The sequence below is a fragment of the Bombus affinis genome, chromosome 1 (assembly GCF_024516045.1).
Source record: "Bombus affinis isolate iyBomAffi1 chromosome 1, iyBomAffi1.2, whole genome shotgun sequence".
Classification (NCBI taxonomy): domain Eukaryota; kingdom Metazoa; phylum Arthropoda; class Insecta; order Hymenoptera; family Apidae; genus Bombus; species Bombus affinis.
The window spans coordinates 15,679,413-15,698,569 of record NC_066344.1 but is presented as its reverse complement, the minus strand read 5'-3'; the positions used below and the strand labels follow the sequence as shown (position 1 = coordinate 15,698,569).

Below are 19,157 nucleotides of genomic sequence, written 5' to 3'. Positions count from 1 at the left end.
TATTCATGTGAAATTAATTCACCAAATACAATTTCATTTTCTGTAAGACGGAAAGTATCATTAGTATCCATCACATATATGTATAGTAAACAATTTCTCTTTCTTAGACAATTTACAATTAGTTTAACGAACAAGTTTTAATTATTAACTTAACAAATTTTACACTTTTTAGTGTTTTTCGTTATAAGACATATATAATACAAGTGGAAAATAGCACATAGACAGAAAGCACTGCATCAAGTAACGTTCCGTTAAGGGCCGTATCGAATTAGCAGCTGTGGGACAAGTCACTAGAATCTTTGGAAAAATCTAGATTTTCTCGAGATCTTTTCTTTTTACCAATTCATGTAAACTTTTCTAAGTTAAGTGTCTTCCATGTCCATGAACTCAAGAATGGATGAATCTCAAAGATAGTATTTCAACGAGCGGCGCGCAATTTCAACCGTCAGGGTAAGCAAGGAAGGAAATCCGAGAATAGAGAAGAGTGAACAAGCATCGAAATTGCGATCGAAGATGAGTTTTTTTGAGCAGATTAATTTTATCTAATTTTATCTTTTGAGAGATAATTTTCTTGTATTTTTGACAAGCTAACTTCTGAGTAAATCTTAGCTTTAAAATAGAAGTTTTTTCAATTTTCGCGCACTCTGGCGAGCAGGGCGGTTCAGAGCTCCACGCTTCAATTCACTCACCATTTTTCCCCAAAACCACAAACGTAACATAACAATTCAAAGTTGAATTTTTTTTTTGGTGTAATATTATTGTAGATAGATAGATATTTATGGGAAATTAACACTAATATACTGAACACAGCCACATAAATAGGTCTTAACACTAATATACCGAAAGCATAGAAAAAATCGTCCGATAATTGAGTCGTGAAAAATCGACATAGTAGATAAGAAGTATCGTTCTATCCATGCATAATATGTACTGAATTTATCAGACAGAGCTAAGAAACTCTCTATTTGTCCCTGTTTGAACAATAATGAAAACTTCGTTGCCTTCCATGTTGCTTTTTCATGACCCAATTTTCGGGCACGTTTGATTGGCAGATTTCAGCACGGCCCATAATGAGACATGAAGTGGACAAAAATCAAAATAATTATTATTCGATTTTGATCTAATTATTCGATAATATCATCAGTTTATAAGTGAGTAATATAACTAATACTGAAAGAAAAATAAAACAAACTCAAAGTTGAATTTCTGTTTGGAAAAATTCCCTAAAATGTCACTATAAAGGTGTTTACTATTGTCAAAACTGTCTTTGAAGAGTTCAGGATGCAGAAATTTAAATTTGAAGACTTAGTTTACATTCAACGGCCAGTGATGGATGTTCGCATGTAAATTAGTAAAGTTTACTATGGTGTTTAATAAAAGAGATTTGGCGAAAGCATTTTCGCCAAACAAAGTTAAAAAGTTGCCAAAGAAACGAATTTCAAACAATTCAACAAAACCAAGCACAAGTGAAAGCCCAAGTTTATCGATACAAACTGAATCTGGTTCGCAGACGAGTATTAAAGTAATCGTAAGAATACGACCGCAAAATGAGCATGAACAGCAGAGCAATTGTAAAACTGTTTTGAAAATTGTTGACGATAGAATGCTAATTTTCGATCCTAAAGAAGAGGAGAATCCATTTTTTTATCATGGTGTTGCTCAGAAAGGTCGTGATTTGCTTAAGAAACAAAATAAAGAACTACAATTCATTTTTGACAAAATATTTGACATGACGTCGAATAATAGTGATGTATTTGAAGGAAGTACGAAAGATTTGATTTGCAATCTTTTGGATGGTTATAATTGTTCTGTATTTGCATACGGAGCAACTGGTGCTGGAAAAACTCATACTATGCTTGGTAGTAGCAATGATCCTGGTATTACATACAGGACAGTCGCAGAATTATTTTCTCAAATAGAACAGCAGAGTGATCAACGTGAATTTAATTTAGGTGTAACGTATTTAGAAATTTATAATGAAAATGTGCAAGATCTTTTACATAAATCTGGTCCTTTGCATTTAAGAGATGATGGTAGATATGGAGTAGTTGTTGCTGGTCTTAAAATAATTGCTATTCAGAATGCTGAAGAATTATTGACACTTTTAGCAAAAGGCAATAAAAATCGCACTCAACATCCTACGGATGCAAATGAGGAAAGTAGTAGAAGTCACGCTGTTTTTCAAGTTTATATCAATATCACCAACAAAATGGATGGTCAAGTACGACAAGTTAAACTGTCTATGATTGATTTAGCTGGTTCTGAAAGAGCTTCTGCTACAGGTTGTAAAGGGGCAAGGTTTAAAGAAGGTGCAAATATTAATAAATCTTTATTGGCTCTAGGCAACTGCATTAATAAGTTAGCAGATGGTGCAAAACATATAACATACAGAGATTCTAAATTGACTCGTCTCTTAAAAGACTCATTAGGTGGAAATTGTCAGACAGTTATGATAGCTAACATAGCACCTTCTAGCTTTAGTTATGAGGATACATACAATACATTGAGATATGCAAATAGAGCAAAGAAGATCAAATCTCATATAAAGAAAAATATTATATCCTGTGAAATGCATGTAACTGCATATATAAAAATGGTTGAAGAACAAAAGAAAGAAATAAATTATCTAAAACAAAAGCTATTAGCATTTGAAAATAGTTCGTTGCATGTATTACCACAAGGTCAAGATAATAACATTAATGAGGAAATAGATAAAGCTGCACTAATTGATAGCAATAAATTAATTGAATTACTTCAAAAAAAGAAAATTCTGAATGAAAAAGTCCTTTCATTAGAAAGCGCAGACAAGATATTATGCTGTAGAATTCAATATAAGAAAGCAGCAGATGAAAGATTGCATAATCTAACAGCAGCTGTTGATACTTTGACGCTTGAAGAACAAAATGCAAGTGGTAAATCAAGAGTTAATAAATCACTGCATTACTTTGAACGACAAAGAGATTCTTTAAAGATACAGATGGAAGCAGCATGGGAGGAATTGTGTTCAGTAGAAACAGAAATACAAAAACTGTATGCAGAAGCAAAGTTAAAGAAACTTGCAAAATTAGAAGATATGTTTGCACTACAAACTAGTGAAATAGAAAATTCTAGATTGCAACAACAGTGTGAACATGCAAAAAAAGTAAGTAATCTTCAACAATGTGAAATAGAGTCTCATTATTCAATGATTAAAATGATGAGTACAACATTACAAAATTATTATAACATGATGAGAGGATATGGAACCATGACAGATACAATGAAGGAAGAATTTAAACAGCTGATCAAATTATTAGAAGGAGTAAGAAATATAAAATGGTCAGATATGGAAACAACTAAACATGAGGAGTGCTTTTATAACTTGACATGCCTTAGTGTACCCCATTTAATGGATCCCCTTAATAGTAAGATACCTATATATGTGTTACAACCTTTAAATGATCAAAATGCATTGGATGCAACTTTCAATACATCTTATTCTGAAAAAGAAGTGTTTGATACACAGAATGTAACTGTCACATTGGAAGAAGAATCAACCATGGATTGTAATACTGATATGAAAGTAATAAAGCAAAGTACAGAAGAAGGACAAAATGTAAATTGTATACAAGAAAAAGTTAAAAAGCGTGTCCTTTCAGATAAAAATAATATGAATATAACAAGGACTCCTATCAAACAGGCAAGGAAGATATCCCCTAAACGTAAGGATATTACAATCTGTACAATAGGAATCAAAGATAAAGAAAATAAAAAATATACGCAAAAGCCACATGTAACAATGAGCGCTAGAAGTATAACCATATTAAATAAGTTAAAAGCAGATAAACTTAAGAAAGAAAATCTTGATATAAATACATCAAATAGAGGATTAAAAGCAGTAAGGGAAAAAGAAAGAAAAAGATTAATGTCAACGCATCCCTATCAAAAACCGAAAGAAAAACAAAAGTAAGTGCAGGTTTTAATAAATTGCAATACAATTATTGGCATTGTTTAACAAAAAAGACTCGGTAAGCCTTACTAAGTTAGTATATTAGGCTATAATGACAATGGTCCTAAATTATTAAAACAAAAAATTTTTGACATTGTTAAAAGAAATAAATTTCCAAATTTTTACAAGTAATTCAATATTTTTCATTTGGAATAAAAATTATGACATTGTTGCAGATTCTGTCCAGTTCTACCTTCGTCACAAATTCCATGATAGCAATAGTAATAATATGAAAAGTAATTTAACAACAAACAAATGTATATGTAATTTTTTATGTTGGATCCAGAAAGACGATAGATGGAGGTCTGATTAAATATTTTATATTTTTAGTGACATATAAGTACAAAAAATTTATAGCATAAAGTAACATTATAATAAGCATAGAAATGACATTGTAATAAGAAAAATAATAATCATAAAATCTTGAAGATGTTAGTTATAAAATTGAAATTATATAAAATTATGCAATGTTATAAAGGTGCAAATGTATCTTCCATTTATATTTGTTTAGTAAAAGTATTTGTGGATTTATGTTACTTTTTAATGATATTTTAATAAATCATCATTTATAGACTGAATATCGAAAAAAGAACACAAGAAAGTAAAATAACATCAATTTATATTTATCTTATAAGGTAGCATTTACTTAATGTTTCATATTGTGGTGCAATAGTCAGAAACACCTTCAGGAGAAAAACTAATTTGTGGAACATTGTTGGATAAGAATGTATGGTTACATCAAGAAATATTACAAATGAAAATTGTTTGCCTCTTAGTTATGGTACGTTTAATACACAACTATCATAGGTCAGAAATGAGATATGCTGTAATTTATGAACTTAATTGCTTTTTAAGTTAAGTTTAATTTAAATAAAATAAACGAAATTGAACTTAAATTTTAGGTTGTCATTTGTAAACATCCTAAATATATTTTTTTCTTTTTTGTATTGCATAATGCAACCTGTACTCCAAATATATGGTATAGCGCTTAACGATATGTCTTTATATACCATAGTCAGTGTCCGGCGGTAAACAATTTTGTCGAGATAAAGAATTATTGTACAACTACTTCCATAATCCTTTAATTTTTAATAAAAACTTACCTTTTCAATTACATTATATCACATTATCACAGTTTTATGTTTTTTTTTTTTTACATAAATGTTCTATAACAGTTAATACAGTTAAATTAGGAATGACAAACATTACAAACTCAATATTTTTATTTATTTGTTCTTAACTTTTCTTTACTTATTTTTAAAATCATAAGATTTTAGGTTTAACACATTTCTAACAGCTTGTTTGTATTTATTGATTGAAAATTGATCTTCTCCTTTATTTATTAAATCAGAAACTGCAATTTTATATTCTGTTGCATGTGGGATGTATTCATAGTTGGAATCAGTTGGCATTTTTGGCCAACTATACATGGACGTTAAAGATTTTCTGCTTTTACTTTTATCCCAGTCATAATATTCCATATCTACTTCAGATTTTTCTGTCTCCCATGGTTCAAAACGCTAAAAACAATTCTTGTTTGATTTGCTTTGCTTGTATTCTATATGTATCAGAAAATTGATATAATTAATAGGAAATGACTTACCCAAGATACATGAAACAATGCAGTTAGTAGGTAATTTACATAATCTAAATTCTGTTTTCTACTTGGACATCTGTCTGCAGTTATCGTTATTATATCTGTGTTAGGATTATACCTATTACCCAGTAACCTAAGTATTTTATCTTTAGCGTGAGCATCTAAATGCAAAGAGGATAGTCTTACTCTCAAATTAACTATTCTAGCAAGAGGTTCTCTTATTGTAGGAGAAGAATAACAATAATCAGATGTAATGATTTCAACAGGAAAGTATTTTGCACATGTTTCATCTGTTTTCAATTCTTTTGGCCATTTCGTACAAAATTTTTTTATTGCTCTGCAATGTCTTTCAATAACAGGTGGAGTAAGGTGTAAGAAGTTCGGAATTTTCAATAACTCTGCATTTGCATATTTATCAGGATGTATACCTTTCTTATTTTTATATCCTTGTTGTAAAGTAAATGGTACGATATCAGGATGAAATGTTCGTGCAGCAGGCCAAATTGCCTGCCAATCTTGATTAGTTAACACTTCATTTCTAGTTTTATTCATTAAATTTACCTTTGTTTGTGACCTTTTTTTTGTAGCTTTCTGTCCACTTGGCATTAATTCCAATACCCGAAATTCTATGAAAGAAAGTATATATAAATTAAAAATACGCACGAGCATTACATAATAAAAATATGTTTATATTTTTGTAAAAAATTATATTTAATAGGAAGTTTGGTTAGAAGAACGTTATAATACCTATATCATCATCGATGCTCGCAGAAGATGATGACGAAAGTTTCATAATTTTTAATGCCGTTATAATATTTTGGGTTTCGTAACGTCTTATTAGCGATAACATTTTAACAATTATTTCTTGATATTTTGTTAATAACCTTAAATTACGTTTTACGGTTTACACAGCGCAGAGACCTACCTAAGTAAGTAGTTCCTACACGACTCATTTCTGTATAAACATATATACGCATGTGCATATTTTTAACTGTATAACGAATGTTGTTGTAATATAATACATAATTAGATAGAACTTTAATTTTATTTATTTTTTATTTAACTTCAGATACAAAATCCGTTTAAGTAAATGTAAACGACATTTTTGTGTGAATGATAATCTACTCTGTAACAAATAATCTTCCTTTATTTACATATAATCTTTACATATATCTTTTTTTTTATATGATCTGAAGTTCTGAAGAATATCCGAGGAAGTATGACATATTTTAAATGAATTAAAACATTTCTAAAGAAAACCGTGATTGAAATGTATGTATATGCTACAATAGATGGTACTATATGATTTCTATGAATTAAGATGTTAGCATGTTTTTCGAAATAGTTTTAATTTTAAGGATATGTGTAAAATAATTAAAGATTACAAAAGTTGATAATTATGAATCAATGTAATTTAAGCAACGATAAAAAAAGTAAATGTACTTAAAAACTGGTACTTGTAAAGTTCGCTTCAATATAGATGCTCAAAAAAGATCTGGAGTACGCATACATATAATATAATGTATGCATATACAATCGATGTTTGTAAATGTGGTTAAAGGTTGGTATTTCGAGAGATGACATCCTTCATCCTTCGGATTAATTTTTGATGAACGTTGGTGTTGAACATGTCGTCTCCACGTCCAAAATCTCCACGACCTCCTATTTCGACGAGGAAGGATGAAAAAGAAGAAAGTTTCTGGGATAAGATTGGGACCTTGGGTCGAAAAAAGCGTATCAAAGAAGGTATCACACTGCGTTTACATTAGGTTGTGACAAGTTAACTTTGCTTATGCTTCTTTTACGAGAATTTACAGGATATATTTCCTTATATGGTCCGAGTAGTTACAAACTTTAAAACGATATTGTTGGTAATGTCGATGTTCGATTTGTATTTTTTAAATGTTTGTTCTTAAAGTTACTGTTTATGTTTATTTTGAATTTGTTTGATATAGTGCAAGAGGTACAGGAGGAAGGGAAATATGCAATTGATTCACCAGGATTTGCAGCCAATCCAGAGATGCCACCAGAAGAATATGCGTTAGATGAAAATGAGGAACGTTCAATGATAGAACCTAGGTCTTTGGAAGATTCTAAACTTAAAGAATTAATATTTGTCCTCATTGAATGGATCAACGATGAATTAGCAGACCAGCGGATTATTGTTAAAGATATTGCAGAAGATTTGTATGATGGACAGGTACTACAGAAACTATTGGGTATGTTATATAATAGTAAAATTGAATAGAATTCTTCTAATACATGGAGTCTAAGTAGGCATATTTTTTTTATTAATTTTAGAAAAGTTGACAGGAAAGAAGTTAGATGTTCCTGAAGTGACTCAATCAGAAGAAGGTCAGAAACAGAAATTAGCAGTTGTGTTGTCAGCTGCTAATCAAGTATTAGGACGCCATCCTCCTTACAAATGGAACGTAGAATCTGTTCATTCGAAAAACATTGTTGCCATTTTACATTTATTGGTTGGTTTGGCAAGGCAATTTCGAGCGCCTGTTAGATTGCCAGAAAGAGTAGCTGCTCAGGTTGTCGTTGTGCGTAAAAAGGATGGCCAGCTAATACACAGAACGGTTAGAGAAGAAATTACATCGACGTACGATGATTTGGGAATGCGTTGCGAACGAGACGCTTTCGATAGTCTTTTCGATCATCCGGCTGATAAATTAGCTGTAGTTAAAAAGGTATGTTGTTCGTTTGAGTTATAAAAAATTATATGCTCTCTACAATGCAATACATAGTTTTATTTTCTAGTCGTTGATTTCTTTCGTCAATAAACACTTGAGTAAAGTTCATTTGGAGGTGACAGATTTAGATACGCAATTTCATGATGGTGTTTTTTTAACTCTTCTACTTGGACTTCTCGAAGGTTTTTTCGTACCTTTAGGTAGTTTTCATTTGACACCTAAAACACATGATCATAAGGTACATAATGTTTCATTTGCATTTGATATTATGCAAGATATTGGTCTACCAAAACCCAAGGCTCGCCCAGAAGGTTGGTATTGTTCTTAACTGTAATACTTATGAAATATCAGAATTAAATGAATGTGACTGGTGACATTATATTTTGTTTGCAGATATTGTAAATTTGGATCTAAAATCAACTCTACGAGTATTGTACAATCTATTCACAAAATATAAAAGCATGAATTAAGTTAATAAATAATTTAAAGGAAGATAAATATAATAAGATTTGAACAAATTAATGAGAGTTAATTAGTGTTACTAATGTTACTAACATTACTAACCAAAGAATATGGTTTTCATAATTGGTACGCGAGCAATGTACTTTTGCATATGATAATGGAGAACGGACAAAAAAAGTGAGGAATAATAGATGTAGTAGAAGCGAAATAGAAAGGATATTGTCATGTCTTTAAAATCTAATATTTCTTCAAAATTATAATCCTTATGTTATTATTCAAATTTATTCAAGTTAAATATAGTTGTACGAATTTTATACATTCTTATGAAGATTCTAAGAAATATAAAAATTTTACTTTTTAAATCTATCTGATATTTTTTATCCCTGATAGTTCTTTATCCCTGATAAATTGTTTTCATCGGCGTACAAGGAAATGATTCTTAGAAATTTTACAAGTTTCAACGCACATTTTCAAAATTGCTTTCGTAACGTTTAATTTAGCTATGCTTTACGCGACAGAGGATGCGAAAGAACAAGCGCATAAACCGTTGGATAAAATATTTAACATTGCTGATCAATTTCAAGCAATTTACCAACTTAAGAAAATAAATTATTCATTGTTATCAAGCGGTCGATTGATATATAATGGCAAAGCAGAATAGCGTAATATGTATCGATCGATCGTTATTCAGATGTAACTTGTCTTGGGAATGATGCTTATGCATTGATTCAGGTAGAATTGCCGTCGCAATTTCAACGATGTCGAAAGAACTAAAAATATATCGAAAGTATGCTAGTTTCGTAAAACGTTTTCTCCTCCTTAGTGGGATGTGTCCGATTACGAAGGAGCGGGATGTATTTTATCGGTGCATATCAATTTGGTCGATATTTTCCTCTTTCATTTCACTCTGTGTCGTAGGAAATTTTTGCTCACAGAATGTTCAGAATATCGCTTTGCTTACCGCTTCGTTTTCCCTCTTCTGTGCCATATTGAATACAACTACGAAGGTTTGTAAGTTTATCTACATATATTTTAAAAGAATCCATTTCATTCATATAATCGAATTGTCACTTCTAACATTTAAATGTGTTATACGTATCCTGCCTTCAAATTCAACGAATCCGAATCCTAGGCAAACAAAGATATTCAAGATACGTGATTCATTTTTTGTAATTGAAACATGAACGATCGAAACTTATCGACATTTTACAACAAGATACCTTTTGCTTTTTTAGGCTTGCTGCTTTTTTATCTATCAAAATAAACTACAACAAGCAAATGATATACTCAGTTCTATGTTGGAACAAGCACTAAGCGAAACAGATATAAGATCAATAGCTTTTTCCTGGGTTCGAACGTTTTATCGATTGATTTATCTACAGTTTACGTTAATGACAATCAACAGCACTATACACGCATTTAAACCGTTGATTACGAGAATACTTTACGACGCGAACAATACAACAAATCTACAGTATCCTTTACCCTTTCCTGCAAGTTATCCTTGGACGATTGATTCAATGTTAGTCTGGCAATTGCATTATCTCTTTGATTTGAATATTGTTTGGAATATAATCTCTGTATCTACCGGCGTAGATGGATTTTTCAGCTTTTGCTTATTTCGTATATCGGTAATGTTACGTTTGTTGGGTTTTGAGTTCGAGATGAGATTTTCAACTGACGAGAAGGATAAGGCGAATAAAGAGTATGAGGAGAATCGTAAACGGATCTTTCAAGAATGCGTCAACAAGCACGCTCTGTTACTGAAATGTCGAGACATCGTTCAAGAAGCTTACGGACCCGTCATACTATTAACAACAATAACGAGCGCAACGAGTCTATGTACTTTAATATTTCAGGTTTTGCAGGTGAGAGTCCCGATAAACATAATTGAGAAAATACTTTACACAACATCTGTTTACTATTTACACATTTAAGTTCAGTTAAATTTGAGATTCTATCGATTATCATTCGGCCTTGCTTCTATGTATGCGTAAATATCTATAATATCTAAAACGATTACTTAACCGGTTGGTTGTTTGACAGGTCAGAGGACAAATCATCGATAAAATCATAATTTGTATTGTTTTCATTTTTATGAAATTATTACAAACGTTCCTGTACGCCTGGCCTGCAGACGTAATTCTTACCGAGGTTCGTAGATGTATCTGCTTGTTGTCGTCTCGAGTTACCGTGATCTCAAATTGTTCTTTGAACTAGCGAACGACCGAACGAATGGATAATCAATTATATTATACGTGGACTTGCGATCAGCCTCCTTTAATCTTCGTTTCCTTCGTAGAGCGATCGTTTTCGTCGCAAGGTTTATTTTAGCGATTGGTACAAACACAAGGATATTAGTTTCGCAAAAGGCTTTACGCTGATATTAGCACAGAGATCGATCGTTCTGAAAGCGTGTGATTTGATGCAAGTTTCATTGGATCTTTTTGTTAAGGTAATCTATCTTTCGATTTAATCATTTTCAATACACCTGTCTCGTGTATATTTCCAGGTTTTGAATACCGCAGTATCCTACTATTTCTTGTTAGAAACCATTGATAAGGATAAATAATATAAATGAAACTGGTACTGATATAGTATTACGGTAGTAAGAGTACCTAATAATGATGATTACGATGATAATAATAGGGGAAAAAGATATCGAAAAGAAAAGGCATAATAGCTTTGTAAAATGCAGTTTTCGACGATTTTCAAGCTGCAAAATGATTTGTACGAATTGTGTATTTGCCCAATCATAGGTAGAGCAACAGCAAGGTACCAAGTCAACGCTGTTTTTTCTCTTCTCTCTTGGTAGATGGCAAATAAAAGCAAGATGATACGTATTACAAATATATTTCGAGTTTGTAGTCTATTCTTTGAAAGTTTACAATCAAACCTAATCCATTTTTTATATTCTAAATGGATTAAGATAATAAGTAAAAATATTTTCTTTTCCATTTCGTTGCCTGCTTTCTTTCTTTCTTGTTATCTTCCTTTTCTCCTTCTCCGCTTTTTCTTTCTCTCTTTTCGTAATGATCAACAAATTTCACCTTTATGATTATCGTTCTAGAAATCTGCAAGGATAGGTTCAAGTTCGTACCAACAAGTACGTACCGTTTTGACATTTATTGGTCTCTTTGTGACATGTTGTGCGACGCTCCAGTTATCCAATCGGTTATCTACATACATATATGTGCATACACGTTTATAGTATATATCTAAGTATACATGAATATTTGATAGAGAATGTAAGGAATAAATGGGGTGATGCACGGAAGAGACACGAAACAGGCTGAGAAGAATTGCCGAGGAGGTCGACTTATCGTGATCGGCTCATTGCGAATTGCGATTTTCGTTTATACTCGTGTAAACTGATAGACGCGATATCGAGAAAGATATTACCGAATCACGCGACGTTGCGGCGCGGGACGTTCTTGTATTTTCTTTGTTCTCCTCTTTAAGGTCTGTGATATTCGACCGCGTGCCCGCCATACCATATCTCTCGTTCTACACCTAACCTGCATTTTCTGCTCTTTTTCGCCTTATATTTTTTCCATCTTTCGGTAAGTTAATTGACGTTATTATTATTATCTTTATTTCTATTTTTCAATCTGTCAATTGCGTTATATTACTTTATGTATGTTTTATTCTCTTTTACAATCGTCATTATTATTCCTTCTCTATCTCTCTCTCTGCTAACTATTTTTATATCTTTTCCCTTTAAACTATTGGTCCTTTTTTTAATTCCTCACGTATTACATATTTACCTTTTACTTCTAAGTATTATAGTTTGAGACTGCGAAGGCTTAAGAAAGCAGGGATATTTCGCATGAAAAAGTGATTTAATTTTCATCGTTTAGATTTTCTCGTTAAAAGGAAAAGATCGTTTCTAACGAAGACGAGAGACTCGTACAGTATGAATAATAAAGAGGACGATGAAGATGCGAAATTAGAAGGTTGTTTAAAGCTAAACGTCTGTTCTGGCAAAAGGAACATGTTCGAGGAATACTCTAAGATCTTTCGTATCTTATTAGCAAATTGGAAAGAAAATTACAGTCAACTTCGCAACGATGAATTTAACGAAAACTTAGAAGACCTGATTTTACCGAGCAACGAAGAGTGGCGTTACCGAGTCTATTATCGACTGGTTGAACTGCAAAGAGAATGCGACGATTTTATAAAAAGAAGGTAATGAACCTATCTTTACGGCCGTAAACGATGAATTTACGAATGAGAAAGGATCGTGAAAAACGCGTGCACATCGATCAGAGTTACTCTTACTCGAAGAAGTTGCTTCTGCTTATAAATAGTTTGCTAATTATTTTATGGCCTTGGATACGTAACCTGCGCTTTGCAAATTCAAATAACGATACGAATGTCGCTTTTCTTTTCCAACCTGAATTCGTTCAATATCGATCGATCTGTTTCTATATTTTGTCGATTTAATTTTGGACTGTGCGCATCCGATTTGATTTTCCTTTTTAACCATTAATCTTGGCACGCTCATGTTCGTTCCGTATGGCTGAAACTGTAGAGAGATTCGAATTAATCGGACCATGTCGATAGTACGTTTTGATCTTTGTACAAAAGTACAAACAAACGAAAACTACAAATAATGGAGAAGTAAGTAAGACGCGTTCCGCGAAACCCTGTCGTGAACCTAATTCAGTGACAATAAGGGAATGGTGTATACATAAGTAGTAATGAAACCGAAGGGTCGAGGAAACCGGATTGGGCACGGAAGTGGAAACGAAGTTGGAAGCGGAGAGGGATCGAAAGAAGAACGATTGGGAATGGGAGCCAAAGAAGCTTGGACACAGTTTGACGATAGTTGAGCCTAGAAAATATGGAAGCGAAGAATCGAAGGGAGGATCGTTGATGAGCGTCGATAGGATCAGTGGTTCGATGATAGAAACATGCGTTCAACCAGGTTGGCGCGTTAACGATATTCTGTTAGCCGCGAAAGTTCTTCGGAAGGTTCAACCTTCTCCTATATACTCGGACGAGGCTGAGATGCGTCGTGTGTTTGGACTCGTCTACGACGTTCTCAGATGTAAGTGGAGGAACGAGTCCACGCGTTCTCATTCGATTACGAATTCCACGTTCGAATTTTCTTCTCGTCGCATTCCATAATTTTCTGTTCTTTCGTATAATTTAGACAAAAAGATATTCGTTCGTGCCTTGGAGGATATAGGATTTTGGCAGCACAACAACGCGATCAAGGATCGAGAAAAGATCGTTTGGTTGTTGCTGTACGATTTACAAGGAAGAAAATTTGCGAAGCCACAGTTCGAGATCGCCAATTCCGAAGAACGCGAGGAGATCTTTGAGGTAGGATTTCATCGTTCCTTTTTTCCTCCTTTTGCTTCGTTTCATTCCCCCACTCCTTTTTCACCTTTTACTCTACTTGTCTCTCTGTCTACCGATCTCCATGCTTGCATATGTTCGCGTATATTGAAAATGTATTCGACACCTTGAAATTGTACGTATCAGGCTGCTGGCTTAGCGGATGTCGAGAACGCTCTTCTGAATGTGAAGACTCGTCTCGCGGCAAGTATTTCCAGGCTACGGATCCGCGGCTCTGCCCTCAACCTCGGTGAATATTTTTCCTCCGACGTGATAGAACTTTGGTAGAGACTGACAATGAGTATCTAGCTAAAGAAAACGGCGTCTACGTATATATTTATTATTGCTGTTATATTCCAAATCTGAAAGATGAATTATTGCCGAGCCGATTGCGCGTCATCGAAGGCGTCGCTTGGGGTGTACAAGCTAGGATCGCTTCCGGATGGATAAACAGCATGAAAATCGTCAACAAGACAGAATTCCTGGAGGAAATGTCGGCATTGAAATTGACCTATTGCGAAAGCAAAGGAGCGAAGGTAGAACTCGAAGAGAATGAGTATGCGTTCGATCCGATTTGCCCGAAGATGGTTCATTTGCACGAAAGCATGCGGGAAACGCTGGCTGTTTCCAGTATCGTTCGTGATCACCGTTTCGTATTTCTGGTAGGTAGCCGAGAAATCGGAGAAAACCAAAAAGATGCTTTATCTTTAACGATGGCTCGTTCGAACGAACAGGAAAGATCATTGTGTATTGGCGCGGCAGCGTTGGTACAGGCGATTCGCGTCGGTCGGGTCTACGGCCCGGTCATTTTAACGCATTCCCTTGCGCCTCGACACACTGGATATCTGGCTGGGCTTTTGGCCGATATCGAGCACGCTGGTAAACTGCTGGCCTTTGGAGCTGGCGATCGTCGTTGCGAGTACGAGACTTACCTGAAAAACATCGGCATCACCTGGCAACGGTGTCGCGTCTTCTCCGAAAGGTATCTTTCCAATTTCTTTTTACCGAGTATGAGTTTTATTAAAAGTATGTTTTTATTGATTCGTAGACTCGATATTTTCGATTATCTCGTTGAGTGCGGACGTGGCTCAAATACACGCGTTTCGTCGATGTATAAAACTTCGCATTGGATCTGTTAAACGAAACATTTTAAGCCACGAGTGACTTATATTTCGTTAGGTACGCGTCTCATCCGACGACGAGCGAATCAGAGAGAGCCACCGTAGTGTTAGTGGTGCCATCGTGTACCTACACAGGGGTCAGAGATATCGTCGATCTCGCAGTGGCACGAGGTGGAGACGTGGATCTTCTGGAATCGTTAACAGATGGCTACACTAACAGCCTTCGCGACGACATTGACGACGACTACGAACGACAGGATGACAATTGCGAGGACCAAAAGAATTATAACGATCATGAACAGTGGCGTACTTTCTTGACCGATCAAATGTCCACTTTGAAATATACTTTGACCAGGCCGAATGTACAATTTGTCGTATACGAAGTGCACACGATTTTACCCTCAGAGACAACGGAGATGGTTCGGCAGGTGGTAGACTGCGTTAATCGGATGGCCATGGAGAAGTACATTCGCGAACATCCGGTAAGATATGCATAAATTCATTGCTTTTAGTTCGTATCGGTTATAACGTGCTTCGTTATTTATCGCAGAGGAAAGCGCAGAAGGAATCGTCGAAATCGGTCAAGATGGACGAGGAAATGCGCAAAGACGATCATGCTTCGACACTGTCCGCGAACATTACCGTAAGGTTTACCTTGATGTAATATAGCAGTACGATAGGTTCTATCCGCGCTTTCTTTCGTAAGCTCGTTAAAAGATTTTTCTTAAAATATAAGATCCCAGACAGCGATCTGTTCGAAGTGAGCAGCATCGACGATATTTACGGAGAGAACGTTAGTGATATGTTAAATCCAGGATGCTTTCTCGTGGTAATAAAACGAAAAGAAATGGTGCAATTCGACTCGCTGTTTATGATCAAAGTAGCAGAATCGAAGGGTTTGTTCGGCGATCCGAAAACGCAACAGCCATCGAAACAGGAATCCGTCATCGATCAGTCGATTCGACAATCCTTGCAATCAGGCGCACAGAAACGAGCAAAGCGTGTCAAGGTTGGTTTCGCCGTTTTAAATATTTTCAACTCGATTACTGTATCTTACTATATCTTCCTTTTCTCCATTGCAATAAATATACGTATACAATGAACCGTGCGTATGAACTTATTAACATTTGAATTGGAAAAATACTTCACGCGCTTTTGGTCTCTCTTCTCTACTTGTAGGTGGAGATCGAGCGTATAATGGCACATACGTACTCCTCATTATCGAAAAGCGTACAAGAAAATCAGATTTGTCCACGGCACAAACGATGCGCCAGCTGGGAGGAAGCGACTGGATTGCAGGTAGAGCAAGCATGCTCCATCCACAATGATGGATAGAAACAGAAACGTTTACGTTTTAACCACGCACGAGTTTGCAGTATTAATCGCGTATTGGTGGAAGGAGAAATTTCAATTTTTCAATATGCTCAATTTATTTAAATGTACAGCTATTCATCTTCCGTTGACTCTTTTTGCTTAATACGCAATTTCACATCCTGATTTTATCGTTGGCCGATACTTTAACTTCATATATCTACAGGTATTCGAAAATGCAAAGTTGGACGTTAAAACGTGGCGAAAGCAAAAGAATAGCGTGAATCCTTCGAGCACACCTCTGTACGCAACTTCGTCACGGAAAAAGGTAGGTAACTATTATAAGTATTAATATAAATATTTGTAATTTTACATTACGATACATATGATCGCTGTTTTGAAACGTCCAGGAATTAGAAGCGATACGCTCGATCTTTTCACCGCAATCCGAATTCAAAGCGTCCACGTTGCATACAGAGCCGAAGCAAAAGAGATCTTCGTCCACATTGACCAATTCGCTCAACATCGAATCTCTGCCCCGGTAATTCTCATCTCGTTAATTCGATTTCTTCCTCTTTAAATCGATTTCTTTTCCTTTTCGTGAATCGCCTAAATGCTTTCGTTATTCTCATTAAATTGTTTTATACTTATCGACATATAGCGAGGAATGGAGCCGTGCTACTTCGTCGATTTTGAGGTCACCGATTGTTGCTAGAGCGGCGCGTCTTATTCGTCTGGAGGATTCCATCGATAGCGAGAATTACGAGGAAGAGAAGAAGCAGACGCGATCAAAGACAGGCCACCGATACTGGGCATCGAGGAAGACGTCTCGTCTATTACATCCTGTCGGTTCACCATCCAATGCGTACAGCTCGCTCTTTGATATCGTTTAAAATAATTACACTTACCTATGTTCGAGGCGTTGTTCGCTCGAAGATATATCGTTCCCGATCTTTTTTCGAATTTCTAGCTATTTAAAATCAAGATTGTACGAAAATATCCAACATGAAATGTTCAAAGAAGACCGGTTGCGGTCAAACATACAAAATAAATCAATTATTCGCAGTATTGAAAGTTTAATAAAGTAATGGTTCCGTATATTATACGTATTATATTTATCGGTGACGATAATCTCTTTAGATATTCTGAATATGAGAAATCAAATGGAAAATTTCGCAGTATGGAAATAAAAGAAGTTAGAAGAATAGCGTGCGGCGTGCTGTTACACGAATGACGAGAAAGGAGAGAAAGTTGACAGCAGACAGAGTTTCGTTTTCGTTCGGAGTCTGTTAGCGCATAATTTATACATACGATATAATGTATAAATGACATATGTAATGTTGGTTGCTATGAGATTCATGGTATTTATGAAATCTATGGGAATGGAAATGAAGGACGTAAATGTGGATATATGAACTATGCATTTGTACGTTTGGATGCGAGAAGGAAATTGCCACCAGTGAATAGTCTTCTAGCGTCGAATACGGCTGAAAAGGTGTTGCAAATGTGATTTCGAAAGTAACCTGTTTGGAAAAATGAAACTGAAACAGAAGAAGTACCAATAAAAGGAAAAGTTACAATTACGTTTCGCATTTGTTTCCAATTTTCTTCGATCCGTAGAACGATATTTACGATGATACGAAAATTGCAATTTTGATTAATGTTTGAGAAAATTACGAAATCATCGCTTGAAACTTTCGTCGATGTTTAACACAGGAAACATCGGACGGCAATCTTAATGTAAATCGATGAACAACAAAAATAATGAATCTCGAATTAAACCTTCGGCATATGAAACAACGAGACGTTATAACTGAATGGTAGCTAAATAGAAGAAGAATGTATCTTTTGAGATTATTGAGAAGTCGTCTGAATCTTCGATATCTCTTTTTTTCTCAACGAAGAAAAGTAACTAAAAATGTGGTGTCGGAAACGGTAAAAAATCGCAATTTGTAGTTTCTATACTTTTGAATAACGCCCATAACGAGACAGCAACTAGGATGATTTGATGGAATTACTGAGGCCTCCTCGTTTTCCACTTCTCCTAAGACAATAACATTCGTTTGATTTTATTCGTCAGATAATGTACATGCATACAAGCGATTAAAAGAAAACTTACCAAACTTACATGTCCATACCTTACATGTCCATATATTACTTAATATATATAGTATATAGTATATATATAGTATAAAGGTGCCGTCTGGCTATCAATATATATTGTCAATATTTCAATGTTCTCAATTAGAAGACGAATCAATATGTATCGTCAATACGATATTGTCAATATTTATTGACAGACCACATCTTCGTTGAGAACATTGGAATATTGACAATATTACGGTTTGTCCAAGGGAACCCAAAGTAATAAATGAAAGTAAAAGTAATTCTGGTGAATTCCGGTGAATTTCTGTGCTCTGATTGGGGTTTGGTTAGTTGGCAAACAGCAGCGCTGATTCGATCTGCAAAAATTGTATAAAAATGACGGTAATACTTTCGAGTTGATCCTTTTGTTGTTGCGTCTTTTTCAATAATTATTCTTTTTTTTTTCTTTAACCGATAAGAAAGATCTTCATTTAGACACCGGTTCAGACAACAATGGAACGAACACGTGCTTTTCTTGTGTTGCTTAG

The 19,157-nt window shown here is 34.5% G+C and overlaps 5 protein-coding genes across 12 annotated transcripts; 4 read left to right on the top strand and 1 right to left on the bottom strand.

Annotated features, from left to right (window-relative positions):
- Positions 1 to 1,208: 1,208 nt before the first annotated feature.
- Positions 1,209 to 4,884, top strand: LOC126918466 (kinesin-like protein KIF18A). Its single transcript, XM_050726386.1, has 2 exons — positions 1,209 to 3,945; positions 4,165 to 4,884. Exons 1-2 carry the CDS (start codon positions 1,334 to 1,336, stop codon positions 4,199 to 4,201), a joined length of 2,649 nt encoding a protein of 882 aa, XP_050582343.1. The 5' UTR covers positions 1,209 to 1,333; the 3' UTR covers positions 4,202 to 4,884.
- Positions 4,885 to 5,193: 309 nt separating this feature from the next.
- On the bottom strand, positions 5,194 to 6,752 carry LOC126918546 (28S ribosomal protein S35, mitochondrial). 2 transcript variants are annotated; one of them, XM_050726582.1, is made up of 3 exons: positions 6,511 to 6,752; positions 5,592 to 6,211; positions 5,194 to 5,508 (listed from the first exon to the last, which is right to left on the bottom strand). In XM_050726582.1, the coding sequence occupies exons 1-3, from the start codon at positions 6,566 to 6,568 to the stop codon at positions 5,236 to 5,238; spliced, it is 951 nt and encodes a 316-aa protein (XP_050582539.1). In that variant the 5' UTR covers positions 6,569 to 6,752; the 3' UTR covers positions 5,194 to 5,235. The 2 variants fall into 2 exon arrangements, with proteins under 2 accessions (XP_050582539.1, XP_050582530.1); XM_050726573.1 differs by lacking the exon at positions 6,511 to 6,752 and adding an exon at positions 6,333 to 6,475.
- On the top strand, positions 6,367 to 9,108 carry LOC126918529 (beta-parvin). 3 transcript variants are annotated; one of them, XM_050726551.1, is made up of 6 exons: positions 6,367 to 6,514; positions 7,147 to 7,331; positions 7,541 to 7,804; positions 7,887 to 8,281; positions 8,352 to 8,595; positions 8,678 to 9,108. In XM_050726551.1, the coding sequence occupies exons 2-6, from the start codon at positions 7,214 to 7,216 to the stop codon at positions 8,752 to 8,754; spliced, it is 1,098 nt and encodes a 365-aa protein (XP_050582508.1). In that variant the 5' UTR covers positions 6,367 to 6,514; positions 7,147 to 7,213; the 3' UTR covers positions 8,755 to 9,108. The 3 variants fall into 3 exon arrangements, with proteins under 3 accessions (XP_050582508.1, XP_050582500.1, XP_050582516.1); XM_050726543.1 differs by lacking the exon at positions 6,367 to 6,514 and adding an exon at positions 6,776 to 6,857; XM_050726559.1 differs by lacking the exons at positions 6,367 to 6,514; positions 7,147 to 7,331 and adding an exon at positions 7,340 to 7,456.
- Positions 9,109 to 9,145: 37 nt separating this feature from the next.
- On the top strand, positions 9,146 to 11,600 carry LOC126918521 (odorant receptor 24a-like). 3 transcript variants are annotated; one of them, XM_050726517.1, is made up of 5 exons: positions 9,146 to 9,753; positions 9,982 to 10,614; positions 10,793 to 10,900; positions 11,049 to 11,201; positions 11,259 to 11,600. In XM_050726517.1, the coding sequence occupies exons 1-5, from the start codon at positions 9,505 to 9,507 to the stop codon at positions 11,316 to 11,318; spliced, it is 1,203 nt and encodes a 400-aa protein (XP_050582474.1). In that variant the 5' UTR covers positions 9,146 to 9,504; the 3' UTR covers positions 11,319 to 11,600. The 3 variants fall into 3 exon arrangements, 2 of the variants coding, with proteins under 2 accessions (XP_050582474.1, XP_050582488.1); XR_007711354.1 differs by having other exon boundaries at positions 9,266 to 9,753; positions 10,967 to 11,201; XM_050726531.1 differs by lacking the exon at positions 9,146 to 9,753 and having other exon boundaries at positions 10,127 to 10,268; positions 10,343 to 10,614.
- On the top strand, positions 11,386 to 18,107 carry LOC126918450 (uncharacterized). 3 transcript variants are annotated; one of them, XM_050726365.1, is made up of 14 exons: positions 11,386 to 11,521; positions 11,817 to 12,934; positions 13,462 to 13,799; positions 13,905 to 14,077; positions 14,240 to 14,342; positions 14,462 to 14,754; positions 14,827 to 15,074; positions 15,272 to 15,695; positions 15,764 to 15,856; positions 15,950 to 16,222; positions 16,393 to 16,512; positions 16,751 to 16,852; positions 16,935 to 17,065; positions 17,186 to 18,107. In XM_050726365.1, the coding sequence occupies exons 2-14, from the start codon at positions 12,663 to 12,665 to the stop codon at positions 17,415 to 17,417; spliced, it is 2,802 nt and encodes a 933-aa protein (XP_050582322.1). In that variant the 5' UTR covers positions 11,386 to 11,521; positions 11,817 to 12,662; the 3' UTR covers positions 17,418 to 18,107. The 3 variants fall into 3 exon arrangements, with proteins under 3 accessions (XP_050582322.1, XP_050582330.1, XP_050582314.1); XM_050726373.1 differs by lacking the exon at positions 11,386 to 11,521 and having other exon boundaries at positions 11,726 to 12,309; positions 12,737 to 12,934; XM_050726357.1 differs by lacking the exon at positions 11,386 to 11,521 and having other exon boundaries at positions 11,726 to 12,309; positions 12,607 to 12,934.
- The last annotated feature ends 1,050 nt before the right edge of the window (positions 18,108 to 19,157 follow it).

Excerpts from the sequence above, each read along its gene's own strand:
- LOC126918466 (XM_050726386.1), top strand. The coding sequence starts at position 1,334 with ATGTTCGCATGTAAATTAGTAAAGTTTACTATGGTGTTTAATAAAAGA. Across the intron at positions 3,946-4,164 it reads AAACCGAAAGAAAAACAAAA|ATTCTGTCCAGTTCTACCTT; the intron begins GTAAGTGCAGGT and ends ACATTGTTGCAG.
- LOC126918546 (XM_050726573.1), bottom strand. The coding sequence starts at position 6,435 with ATGTTATCGCTAATAAGACGTTACGAAACCCAAAATATTATAACGGCA. Across the intron at positions 6,212-6,332 it reads GAGCATCGATGATGATATAG|AATTTCGGGTATTGGAATTA; the intron begins GTATTATAACGT and ends TTTCTTTCATAG. Across the intron at positions 5,509-5,591 it reads CATTGTTTCATGTATCTTGG|CGTTTTGAACCATGGGAGAC; the intron begins GTAAGTCATTTC and ends AATTGTTTTTAG.
- LOC126918529 (XM_050726551.1), top strand. The coding sequence starts at position 7,214 with ATGTCGTCTCCACGTCCAAAATCTCCACGACCTCCTATTTCGACGAGG. Across the intron at positions 8,282-8,351 it reads AATTAGCTGTAGTTAAAAAG|TCGTTGATTTCTTTCGTCAA; the intron begins GTATGTTGTTCG and ends TTTATTTTCTAG. Across the intron at positions 8,596-8,677 it reads ACCCAAGGCTCGCCCAGAAG|ATATTGTAAATTTGGATCTA; the intron begins GTTGGTATTGTT and ends TTTTGTTTGCAG.
- LOC126918521 (XM_050726517.1), top strand. The coding sequence starts at position 9,505 with ATGTCGAAAGAACTAAAAATATATCGAAAGTATGCTAGTTTCGTAAAA. Across the intron at positions 10,901-11,048 it reads CAGACGTAATTCTTACCGAG|AGCGATCGTTTTCGTCGCAA; the intron begins GTTCGTAGATGT and ends TTTCCTTCGTAG. Across the intron at positions 11,202-11,258 it reads CATTGGATCTTTTTGTTAAG|GTTTTGAATACCGCAGTATC; the intron begins GTAATCTATCTT and ends GTATATTTCCAG.
- LOC126918450 (XM_050726365.1), top strand. The coding sequence starts at position 12,663 with ATGAATAATAAAGAGGACGATGAAGATGCGAAATTAGAAGGTTGTTTA. Across the intron at positions 15,696-15,763 it reads AGTACATTCGCGAACATCCG|AGGAAAGCGCAGAAGGAATC; the intron begins GTAAGATATGCA and ends TATTTATCGCAG. Across the intron at positions 16,513-16,750 it reads AGGAAGCGACTGGATTGCAG|GTATTCGAAAATGCAAAGTT; the intron begins GTAGAGCAAGCA and ends ATATATCTACAG.